At 43.7% G+C, this 12,533-nt stretch overlaps 1 protein-coding gene across 8 annotated transcripts in view; it reads left to right on the forward strand.

Annotated features, from left to right (window-relative positions):
• Positions 1–5,125: 5,125 nt before the first annotated feature.
• Positions 5,126–12,533, forward strand: part of SLC16A12 (solute carrier family 16 member 12) — a 34,258-nt gene continuing 26,850 nt past the window's right edge. For 3 of the 8 annotated variants that reach the window (XM_061459196.1, XM_061459207.1, XM_061459208.1), the window contains exon 1: positions 5,305–5,443. Coding sequence is in view for 2 of the 8 variants with exons in the window: in XM_061459194.1 (XP_061315178.1) it covers positions 5,235–5,443 (209 nt within the window). In the remaining 6 variants the exon portion in view is untranslated. Of the gene's footprint in view, positions 5,444–7,241; positions 7,398–12,380; positions 12,490–12,533 lie in introns of those variants that run through there. The other 5 variants (XM_061459194.1, XM_061459206.1, XM_061459205.1 and 2 more) reach the window with 4 other exon arrangements.

The raw sequence follows: 12,533 nt of genomic DNA on the forward strand, positions 1-12,533 counted from the left end.
GTCTGGAGGAGTCTTGGGGGACCTGGCAGCTCTACAGCTACCTGAAAGCAGTATCTATGCGGGTGAGCACCCCCACAAGTCAGCCTGCACCCGTGGCCCTATGACCACCTCTGGGCACCCCACAGCTCTGATGGGCGCCTGTCTGACAGACATTTCTCATTTCAAGGGGCTGCTGAATTTCCATGCTGAAAAGACTGCTGAAAACCCATGAGGCACCTTGCTTAGCTACTGCTGTGTGGCCCGGGGAAGCCAAACCCTCAAAGTGTTAAAATGGCAGCAGTTTGGCTTTGCAGCTACATGGCTGGTACTGAAATGCAAGGCTGTGGACAATCAATGTCATGATATTTACCAAAATATCTTGCTGCACAGAGCAGATAGTTTCTGATGTGCTTTTAGCTAGCTCTGGTTTAGGTCTCTGTTCACACATGCTTAACTTGGAGAGGAAAAAAGCAAACAAATGGCAGGGGGGAAAACCCTTGCACACACACAAAGTAAAAAGAAAAATGAAGTTATCTGTAAGGTTTTGTGTTGCATAAGTGCCCTGGAAATAATCTGATACATCTCCAAATACAACAAGAATCTGTGATGCTTGTAACTGTCTCTGAGTGGAATGACAATAGTTCGTGTTTAATTCTGTAAATGTTTGCTGAAGATATTATCAATGGGCACCTTTTATTTAAAGGAGTGTATTAAAGCTTAAAGCAAAGAAATTCTTTCCCCAACCAGTGAACAAAACAGATGCAACGATTGGGTATAAAATCAGAACTGCAAGTATTCTTAGCTGTTAAGGTGTGTGTTTTACAGGTGAGCTGCAACGCAACCACATACAGAGGCACAGCAGACCCTGGGTTCAGTGAGGAGCTCTCCCTGAGAGCCCCATCAGTCAGCAAACACCAGCTGGAGTTTGGTGGGAGGTACTGCCAAATCTTGACAAGTGACTGGTTTTCTGTGCCGTGCAGGTGTGGAGATCCAGGGGTAGCTCACGATCTTTTACTTGGTATTGTGTGATGACTGGGGGAATAGGATAAAGGTGATCTGCTCTGCCTTCCAGCTTCGAACCCTGGTTCAGCCTTCTTTGACTTGTGCTTTTCCCCGAGAGGTGGAATAGGCGAGGGTGCTGGTGATGAGCAGGAAAAACTGCTAACACCATCTCTGCAGAAGAGCACAGCAAGCCATACTCGTTATCCAGCAGGAAGAACAAAAACACAGTGCCAGGAAAGGTTGCAAAGCTGTGGAGATGGTTAGCTCTCCTCAGACTAGAGTGACATTACAGCCTATATTTGGTGTTGGATTCCTGTATGGACTGAAATAGCCCAACCCTCTTGTCCACAGTCAAGGGGATATGGAAGAGAGACTGGAATTGCTGTGCAAAGGCTTGCTTCCAAGCACAACTAATTCAAATTTATTATTCTCATGCTGTGAAAAATTCCAACATCCAATTAAGTTTTTCTTCTGATGTGAAATGAAATTCTGACATTTTGAAATTTCCCTTTTTTCCACCCAAAAAGCCTGCTAGCAGGAAGTCTAGCAGGCTGCCAAAACAATCATTTCACAGATAAGGGCCTATTTTAAAGCTCCTGCCTTTGTACAGCCAAAAGTTTTTAGAACCATAGGACTTTTTTTTTTTTTTTTTTATGTTATCTGTATTTTGTAGTGAAAAATTGTTGCACTGTAGAATTGGTGCATTGGCTAGCTGGAGTGCTGTTTTTTGTAAAACGTGCATCAAAATGTGTCCAAAAAGCTTACAGTGTGTGCTTGGACCAAGGTTTTCAATGACAAACCAGAAGGGATACCCCAGAAAAAGGGCAGTGGCAGTACAGCATCCTCCTACAGAAGGAGGTTTGAAACGTGGAAGCTTGTAATCATCCTCTTGTTCAACTAATAGTAAGTATTGATCTGCCTATGCTTACTTTATATCAAGAAAGAGAGGATATTTCTGCCCAAATTTCCAAAGGTTCTGGAAGATGAAACACTCAGGCAGCATAGGTTGCAAGACATACCTGCATGTAGTCTCACATTCCAAGAACTGCTATTATCCATGTAAAAGGGAGGAGGCCATGGAATAACAATTACATATTTTCTCTTTTCTGACCCAGGTTCCATATAGGACTTATACGTATATTTATTTTGAGGAATTGACCACAGTCTTTTGATCTTCTGCTGAAGCCCCTTTATGTTGGTAAGAAACAGAGCTTTCCTTCACCTTTGGAAAGGAGCCTTTCGCAAGTGGAAAAGAGCTCGCAAGTGGTGAGTACTTCACCTTCTTGCTTTGGAGTTGGCAAGATTTGCTGCGGTGGGGGAAACTCAGGGAACCATAGGGACTACAGTTTCTCCAGCCTGTGATGTCTTTGGCTGAATTTTCAGGGTGTCAGGGTGTCCTCTTGGCTACAGGATGCCAAAGGTTGTAGAGCCACATGGTAGTGACCAGATTTGAGCATGATACTCTGAGCATGCCATTACAGCGTATCCCTGTGAAGTTGGCTGGCTGTAACAGCAAGGGGAGAGAAGAGGGCAGAGAAAGGAGGGTAGTGGGATTTTTAGTTTACGACAGGTATTTGTATGTAAAGGTTCCTTTAAAGAGCGCACGCACATTCATAGGAAAGCTATTCATGTGTCATGGCACCTAACCATCCTCCAAACTGTCAAAGCATTTATTTTACCTGTTGAGTTCTATAGCGTTACAGTTCCTGATTATTTCTGTGGCTTGGAAAGTGTAAGAGAGAGCAAAGGTACTATTCTTGTTTGCATAGGGTCTAAACCAAAACAATCCCCTTGCCAGCTGTGTTGTCCTTTACCTGGTCAGGCACTCCAGGTGAGGGAATGTATTCATTTCATATCTTGGTTATAGCAGTTCTAGAGGAGCAGCATGCTTAGTCCTGCAGCCCTGGAAGGAATTCTTTACTGTAAGGGTGGTGAGGCACTGGAATGGGTTGCCCAGGGAGGCTGTGAATGCTCCGTCCCTGGCGGTGTTCAAGGCCAGGTTGGACAGAGCCTTGGGTGAGATGGTTTAGTGGGAGGTGTCCCTGCCCATGGCAGGGGGGTTGGAACTAGATGGTCTTAATGTTCTTTCCAACCCTAACTAATCTATGATTAAGGTCATTAGATCATTACAGGTAAGTAATAGTATGTTGCTTGTCAAACTGCTAGATGGAGCAGTGCAGCGACCATTTATCTGGTATTAGCAGTTGAAACTTGCATGAGAAAATCTGTTTTAGCAGTAACAAGAGGAAACCTGTCATGAATGTAAACCAAACCCTTGTATTTCTATTACAGTTACAACATTGCTCTAGAGATCCAAATGAAGTCATGCATATTGTTTTGGTGACACCTTCTTTGTGATGCTTCAGTGCTTAAAATGAATTTATATAAAAATCAAATAGCACAAAAGTATTTTAAAGCCATTGTGGTGCCAATGGCTAGATCAACAGCATATGAGCAATGTTACTGCCTCTCTGTGTATTGCTGGTATGTATAATGCACAATGTGGTTCTGTGGTGCTCTGACAATATCCTTTCCACACCACAGAGAAGAAAGCATTACCTGACACCAAAATGTCAGCAGCCTGCATAGATAACCATTGTGATTCCCACTGCTGATGGGAGTTGTCATAGAGATGCTGCCAACCAGATTTGCAGAGGAAGTTTGTTGCAATGCTTAGATCCCCAGTCTCTTAAGTGGTAGCTTAATGCACAGCCCATCTTATTCAGAGCTGTCTATTACCCTTGAAGCATTACACAGTACAAATAAACTCTCTTGCAATTGTGTTAGCAGTGTATTTTTGCAAGGAAAATCTTTCAACATGAAGCACAGTTTAATCCAGCTAAGGTTAGAAATCTTTCCAAATTGTAACAGAACTGTAAAAAGAGGAAAAAGTCAAAAACTCATCAAGAAAGTATGAGGAAGAAATTCTTAGCTAGCACAGGTTGCCCAGAGAAGCTGTGGCTGCCCCATCCCTGACAGTCTTCAAGGCCAGGTTGGATGGGATTTGAGCAGCCTGGTCTAGTGGAAGGTGTCCCTGCCTATGGCAGGGGGGGTGCAACTAGATTGTTTTTAAGGTCCCTTCCAAACCAAACAGATCTATGGTTCAATGGAAATAAGAGCTACATTTTTTTCTCATTCATGAAAAGTTTTTGTTACCCATGCAGTTGGTGGGGAAAACCTACCCCCTTTACAGCTGCTGTGAGCTGCCACTGCAGGAAGGGGAGTGCTTGCTCTGGGGAAGATGTATGCAGGTGATGCGGGCTCCCCAGTGTGCAGCTTCATCCCAGAGCATGCAAAAATAAGGTAAAACACTTCAGGCCAGTATCTCACAGCTGCCTCATGCCACTGTCGTGTACAGTAGCTGTCACCTGGTCAGGAGAGTCTTTTCCAATCAATAAGCCACCCTGGAGCTGCCATGCTTATCCAAATTGCGTCTATTTCCTTATATTGAGGGGGTTTGAACTTAGCTTGGGAGAGCAGTATCACAAACACCTCCCTGCCACCCGCTGCTTTTGTACTCCTGGGAGCTTTGCACTTGCTCTTTACAACATCCCTGAAAGGCAGCAAGGTCCTGGGTGAAAGACAGGAACCAAGCAGCCCTTGCCTGGCGACAGTGTTTGGAAAGGGTAAGAAAAGATCTGATTTGTTTCATTTGTTCTCATGGAAAGTGTCACAGGATGTTTAATGTCCCTTCTGAGCAAAGACCTGCTGTTTTCCAGATCTTGTCTGAAAACCCATGTACTATTCAGCAGGCCACTTAGTTTATCTTCTTTGGATAAACAAAAGGCTGCTGGAATTTGAAACTTGTTCCAAAAGTCTAGGGTCCAAAGCCCGCTGAAATCTGTGTGAGTCCTTCCCCTGCTCCGGGGTTTTGAATTGAGGTTGAAAATTTAGACTAGCAAGCGATGGCAGCATGACTTCTAATGGTGTATAGGGCACGCAGGGCTGGTGTGTGTGACAGAGGGCCAGCCGTGTGCACAAGTTTCGGTGTTACTCCCACTCTTCAGTGTTTCCTGAGTTGGGAACAGTTTAAAAATACCTTCTGAAACGCCTGAGAGCACTGATCCAGAAATTCCCAGTACAGGCTTTGCCTTGACGGGGGCGGGGTGGGGGGAACCCTCTCAATGTGATGAAAGTACCTGTGCCACTGGTAGGACGCCCTTTTCGTGTTGGTGAAGATACCTGGTCCCTCTGCTGACAACCTGCCGGAGCCGGAGCCATGGTGAGCCCGCCGGGGAGGCAGCGGGAGCAGGATGAGGGCGGCGAAGGGGGGCCGGGAGGCGAAGAACCCGAGCCGCCTCCCCGCCGGGAGCTGGGGGCTCCGCCGGGTGAAGTCCTGCTCGGGGCGGGCTCTGCCTCGGCCCCCGCCCCGCGCCCCCGGCAGACACCTCCCCGGGGGGCCGCGCTCCTCGCGTTCCGCCGCCGCCGGGGCTCCGGGAGGGCCGGGGGCCGCCGCCTGCAGGTAGGGGCTGCGCAAGGCTCGGGGGGAGCGATGGGGCTGGGGGGGCATCGCTGGGGACCGGGGCGCGGAGCGGGACGGGCAGCGCGGGGCTCTCCGGCGGCGGTGCGCAGCGACCCGGAGGGGCTTCGGTTGGGTAGCGTTGGTGCCCTGAGGCACCACAGAGAATAAGAACAAACCGTGGAGCAGAAACGTTAATAAATAAATGAAAAATAAACGTAACCCCCATCATTATATTAAGAAACGGTATATATGTGCACACAGATGTATAAGACGTTGGTTAGGTAGAACGCTAGTCAGTGAAAGAATAAACAGCATTTCAAGTTCCTAGATAGTATGAAGAAAACTTGACTACGTTTTTCTCTGTTGTATAAGGAGAAATATTACCTGTTCAGAGCCCGGCGGCTGTTGAAGGTGCAGAGCAAGGCTTTGCTGTGTGTGCCACCTCCATGTGCGTACAGGCCCTCCTGGCTGTCACCTAGGCTCATTCACATGTGGAAGTGGCCCCCAAAATTACACGGAAGACTGAGGTGCCGACTGCTCAGTGATGGGCTGGGAGAGCTGGTCCGTGGCACTCTGCAGACAGAGCTGGCTGTGAAAGTGGCTAATTGCGGTGATTGATCTGAATTTAACAATTCATTTCCAGGACCCATTGCAGGATTTAACCTGATGTGCAATAATATACTTAAGCCAGGTGATGTTGTAGGCATATGTCTTACAGGAAATCCTGTGTTCACAGACAGGCTAAGCAAGGTTCAGTGAAAAAAAATATGCCAAAAGGTACAATAAGTAATACCCTTATTTTAAACGTTCTGATAACTTGCCACTCTTTTATTGACTTGTTCTGCTTAATATGTCTAGGGATAAGTCATTAAATAGGTATTTGGGATGAATTTGGGGTTGTGTGGTAGCCTTTTGACTGAATTGATTTCATTAGGTTAACAGGCTGGTTGGGGTAGCCGAGTTCCTCTGTTGTTGCAAGTCCTCTCCTGCAGTGGCAAAGAGGAAACGTTTCTGTTAGCACTGGGAAATTGGAGGATAACATGAAACTTAATGAAGTGAAACAGGATTGCATTTTGCTCAGAGTGGTTCTGTTATGCCTCAGTTAGAGCTGTTACCTCAAATCATTAGCAGTTACTGTCTTTTCGCATTTATTTTCTTGTATATATGTAACTTATTATGTGTTTCTTGGTTTTTTTTCAGTTACACTGTGTTTAATTTTTACTTTTTTATAGTTTGCAACAATGTAACAGAAGCTGAACTTTAATAGAAGGTTTCTCTGGGCTACCCTTAGGGCTTTCCACGCTAATGCCTTTAAAATTCAGTCATTAACTTTTGCCTTAAACTCAAGCTGGAAAGTGACAGTGAAGGACAACCTAGCACAGTGTGCAACTTGATTTACAAAGCTTTATCAGAATTGACTTAATTGAAGTGTAAAAGGGGGAACCTCAGGAGCCTTCTTTTCCCCCAGCTTGCACATTCACGTCAGCTTCAAGCTGTATTTTGTTTACCTAGCAAGTGGCTCGCTGCAGTAGATCTGATTGGATTCGCTGGGTTGGTTCTTGCCCGTGATAGCGAGGACAGGGCCTAGGAGACCCCCAGGGATCCCTTCCGGATCTGTATTCCCAGGCCAAGATCCTACGGACTGGACACAGGGGGGAAGATTTTTCAGATGTTTTGGTGCAAACACAATTGCTTCCTCAGGGAGAAATTTGGCATGTGTTTCCTTAGAGAACCGTGCTTGCGTAAGCAGCCCCCTGCCACCCTCTGTGCTGTACTAGTACAACCATTTGTGGGGCTGGTGGTGGACTGCATCGAGGAGCTGCCACGGTTTCAAAAGTGCCTTTTCTTCTTTGGTTATTGATTACTTTTAACTCTGATCTACCTGACCTGTGGCTGCTGTGTTAGGGTTGAGAAGGTGGCCTGGGAGGAGGGAATGTGTAGCAGGGAGCAGGAGGTAAGGGCTGTTTCTGCTGGCATCGCTGCTGCTGAAAGAAGTAATTGCTTATCTAACTGTGGTCAGCAGTAGATGACATGTGGTTATGGCCGTCACTTTAAAAACGTAGCTGACTGCTCAGATACCTTAATGCAATTGTGTGCACGTGCAGTTAGCTGCGTACACAGCGATCTGATTATGTATTTCTGTTGTAATTCTGATTTTACTTTCATGATATATAGCTATGTGTTTGTGTAACTTCAGGATGCATTTCCTGTACTATTCTGTCTTGCAGTATGGGCAATTCAAAAGACCATTTTTCTGGGAAATAGGTTTCGACACTGTAAGCACATGAGTTTTATTAATCAGATTATATTCAGCTGCATAGGTGTATGCCTAAAGTTCTAAAAGGGAAGATTAAACCACTTCTAAGAGGGTGCTTCTAATCCTGGAGAACATAATTGTCACCTGCATGCAATTTATGCTTTTACATGTACACATAATGTTACGTATCCTTTTGAATGTAATGTAGACCTACTGTTAAATTCTGAATGGCAGAAGTGATCAGGCATGTCACACCATTTTAATTGGTACAGTGGAACTGAAAAATCAGTGGAGTGTTTACTTTCTATAATCTCTACCACTTCTTTCAGTCCGGAAAGCACTGATGCTTTTGTGCATTGCTTTAGGACTTGTTCTCATTCTTACTTCAGACACCTTGTTTCTCTGTCATGATCCTTTTGTAGCCAGCAAGAAAACACTTACAGAACACAAATTCATGTGCAGTATGTCTGCATATTTAGAGAATGATGGTACCCTTTCTTGTTCACAGAACTTGAAGGAGGAATTACTTGCCATTACAGTCTTTATTCAACAGAGAAAAATCCCAGACTTTTAGGTTAGAAGAAAAATAAACTGTATTAGATTTAAGAACAATATTACCTTTATTGTTTGTCCTGTGGTGGGTCACTACAACTGCAGTTTGGATTATCTACTTAGAGTGTCAAGCAGATTATATAGAAGAAAACTCATTTTATCTATCCTTTCAAACAGGAAAAGGACTTCTTGCCAGCAGCCTTATGAGACCCAAGTGCATCTTTCATGAGCTATGTTGTTGCCTGTATTAATTGACATATATCAATGTGGTCTGTGAGCAGTAAAACTGCAAACTTCAACTTCCCTGCAGGAGGTTGACTCCTCACCTGTCGTATGGAGAAATTTGGAAAGGTGCAATTCTTTAAGCCTAAACAAGATGTCCAGGCTAATCACTCAATTTTTCTTCACTAAAAATGAAGGTGTTTTCTTTTCAGCCTACTGGATTGCAAAGATAGTTTTGTTTTCTTCTCTGTTAGCTCTTGTACTTGTTACGATGTGGTAAGTGGAAGAGCTGTTGCCAGTAGGACTATATATGAATTCAGCTGCTCTGAATGAAAATACCCAGATGGAGACTACCTTTTTCTGGATTGTCTCATTGTCTCTCTTAGGGTTGTATGATGCTGGAGATAATGACACACAGGGCAAGCTATGACCTTCTGAGTACAAAATCTTTGGAGCTAAGCTCTCATCGTTCTGCTTTTGGAAGAAGCATTATCTGGTTTTGGTACATTGATGCTGAGTGCCGTCCTGCTCAAATGAGGGCATAGACACCATGGTAGTACAGATCAGGGTATAGCCAGGATGCATGTACAGTATCTTTCCTTTCACTGTAAAGGCAAAAATCCATCACTTCTGTCTCAGAAGCATTTTAAGCTGTGCAGGCTCCCGAGGCAGAAGATTATCACTTTGGCAGCAAGATAACTTATTCAGTGGTAAGATTAGCCAGCAATTTGCGGCAGCCTTCTTCCCCAGAGCCTGTGGCAGTGGAACCAGCTTGGAGGTTATAATAATTATTATTATTATTATGGAACTGGCTTGAAGGAATGAGGCAATGTATCTCATTAGTGAGTTGGGATGTGTTTAGTCTTTGTTAGTAAAACTCTATTAGTTACTTTGCGTATGATACAAAAGTCATTGAATGGTTGGTCTCTCAGTTGCAGTTCAGTGTTGGACAATTGCAGGTTATCCACAAAACAGGATCTTACTGCTATTTTTCTGTGAGGCTTAAATGATGCAGCACTTTTTGTTGTTGTTTGTTTTATGTGTCATTTATTGGTTTCTGCTTGTTTCATTTGATGGGATAACGAAGTGAGAAGGCAGTAAATGAAGTGGTCTCTAGTATTTGCTTTTAGACAATGTTACCTTTTTCCACTGAAGGACTGCTGGTCTCTTTTTTTCCCTCCTTTTCTGGTGTTTTATTGTAAGATGATCTTCTGGGCTTTGATGGGGATCTTGTTTCAGGGTGTTAAGTAAATAACAGAGAAGAATGAAGCAAATGTCTTTTATAGATGTGTTATATTTCTGGTCTATGTTGTGGATGTAGCTCCATACTTGAATGCACCAGGAAACAGGTTTGTGAGTTGATGGAAAGTGTAAGTTGGGTAATACTATTTAATTGAATAGAGTTAAAATTAATTTAAAACCAACACATCTGAGAGAAACTGGGCTCCTTTTTCTATAAAATATTATTTTCTTTAACTGTTCTGCTTGTCACAAGAATCGGTTCACTTTCTGGGGAATATTGTCCTTGAATGCTTTTTGAATGGTAAGTACATTAGTTGCTGCCAGAGAGTTGTCATAACAGTGTCCAGAAATAATGGTAATGTGCAACCCTAGGCCATATGTGGGTATTTAGTTACAGTGTACATTATTGTTATTTTAACTGACTGGTAGGTTATTTATGGCGAAGTAATTTGTCACCCTTTTATTTCTTGTGCAATCTGGGAGGGACTGGGAATTGTAAATTTTCCTTCTTCTAGATGAGAGCTGGCCTGTGCCTGTCGAGAGAAATGTGTCTTCTGGTCTTGACACTTGGTGATACCATCAAAATGATATCCATAGCTTTCCAAAAGATGTGACCAGACCTCTGGGATTCCTCAGCTGTCTTGGTTTGCCAGTGCTCTTGACTACACACGCCATTTATAGTCAATTTCTTCTGGGGTAACAGTGTACCTCATGTTTAGAAGCTCTTCTTGAATTCTTTTTAAGCATTAGGTAAGAGTGCAAATGAAAAGATGGTAATAGAAACTTCAGTTCTTGGTCATAAAGTTCCAGACAGGAGACAAATAGAAGAAGAAAACACTGTCTTCAGATATTTAAAAAATAAAAGGTGTTTCCCAGCCATTGCACAAGATACTAGAGGCAAGTTTTGAGTACAAAACCCAAGATGTTTTAGCTAACAACCACCGAACTCCTGCATCCCTTTTTCTGAATAGGACCTAAAAGGAATTTTGAAGTTGGGAATTTAACTCCTCATCCTCAGTCCTCAGCGGGACAGTGCTGGCCACTTTCCCTCCCTTTGTTCAGGATGGACACAGTCTCCTGGCTTTCACTTTTTTTTAAAATTCAAAGCTCCCTTCCTTCCTTCCTGCATTTCTGGATCTATCCCAGTGTGGATGTGATGACTCACATTTCTCAGATGTGAAATGTGAATGTGGAAGTGGAATCTTTCCCCTGCCTCTCCAGGGGTTTCTCAGTCTGTGGTGCTGTTGAGTTTCTTAATGCGTCTCTCCTGATTCAAATGGCTTTCCTGCTGGCCACAGTGGTTTTGGCACTGTTACAGAACTTAGTAAGTCATGTCTTAGAGTGTTCATTGCAATTCACACATCTAATACTTTGTTGGCTTTGAGAGCTTCTTGAAGACCATACAAAACTTGTTAATTTAGTCCATTGACCTAAGCAAATACCTCCTCCTCCTGTTCATTTTAGAAGTCACCTCATCAAGTTGTCATGTTTGACAACATCAAGCTCTTTCTACAGGGTGTTTGGAGCTGGTTAGTGCGAGTTGAGAAGCCAGTAGTACAGGACTGTGCACTGCTTCTTTGTGGTCCTTCTCTGCTCTGTCTTCATTTGCTGGTGCTGCAATGGACTATGTGATCCCACATGAAATCTTATGCATTACTCATATCCTTTCCCCAAGGTACCAGGGTATTTGGTTGGTAATTTCTTGGCTTTGCATTTGTTCCTCTCCTTTGATTGTGCCTATAATCAGCCCTTCAAGTTCATCACCTTTATTTCCTGTAAAAGCCACTAAAAGAACAGGGAAAAGAAGAGCTGAAATAAGAAGGGTCAAAATCAGAAATGGTTCCACAAGCATGTGCCAGCTTCACCTTTGTCACTGAAATGCTGCACCTGGTCTCTCAGTTGTTGAGGTTGAAATTTCCTGGGCCAGGGGCACCACACTCAGCTTTGAGGCGCTGCTCAGCGTCGCTGCTCAATAAATACCCATAGGAGATTTTAAAATGGATTGCAGCACTGAACTTAGTGAGAGCACAGGGGCTGCCTTTTTCATCCTATGGGCTAACTTTTGAGTTTATAATCTAGCGTTCTGAGTTGGCACTTAAGGAATCAATTTGATGTAATATTCCTGTTTGAATGTGCAGATGTTGCTACACTTCTCATTAGAAGCAGCATTTCATGTTTTTATAGAAAACTCCCCTCATTTCCGATAGTTCAATCTCTTTTTTTTAAGCACTGCAGCCTTCCAGATGAGCTCATATCAGTTTGGATAATGAACTGCTGCCCACCTTTTCTCACTGTGATCATGTCCTGTGCTGCAGTATGTTCCTGGAGAGTTCTCTCCCTATTGGCTGTATCTGTTGGCCATGCTGCTTTCATGCCAATATCCTCTTAGACTATACTTGCTTCCATAAAAGCTTGAAAATTATACTATCTGTCTAACCTGCTTAATCTAACAAGCCAATAGTACTTGTTTTGGCTAAAAGCAATAGGCATTTGGGAAGCTGCTTCATAAAGTGCTCTCTGCCTGTTGAGTCCCTTTTTCTCTCTTTTGCTAAACTTCCGTCACAGAGTTTATTTAATTCATCTGGATGGTCCTTGGGACAGCTATAGCATGATACTAGCAGTAGCCAGCAAAAGTGTGTTTTTTGAAGGGGCTGAAAAGAGTCTTTGTGTGGATACAGAGAATATGGGAATGGAAACCAGGCAGAGCAAGAAGAACCCGCTGAGAGAAGTAGCACTTCTTCTTGTGAAGGGACTGAGTTACTACAAAGACCAGGTAGTTTCTCCACTTGAGTGATACTAGTGCTGTGCTCCAGTAGC

Source organism: Pezoporus flaviventris, unplaced genomic scaffold, assembly GCF_033815535.1.
Source record: "Pezoporus flaviventris isolate CSIRO_AGI_PZ_B2104156 unplaced genomic scaffold, CSIRO_AGI_Pfla_v1 ptg000029l, whole genome shotgun sequence".
Taxonomy (NCBI): Eukaryota; Metazoa; Chordata; class Aves; order Psittaciformes; family Psittacidae; genus Pezoporus; species Pezoporus flaviventris.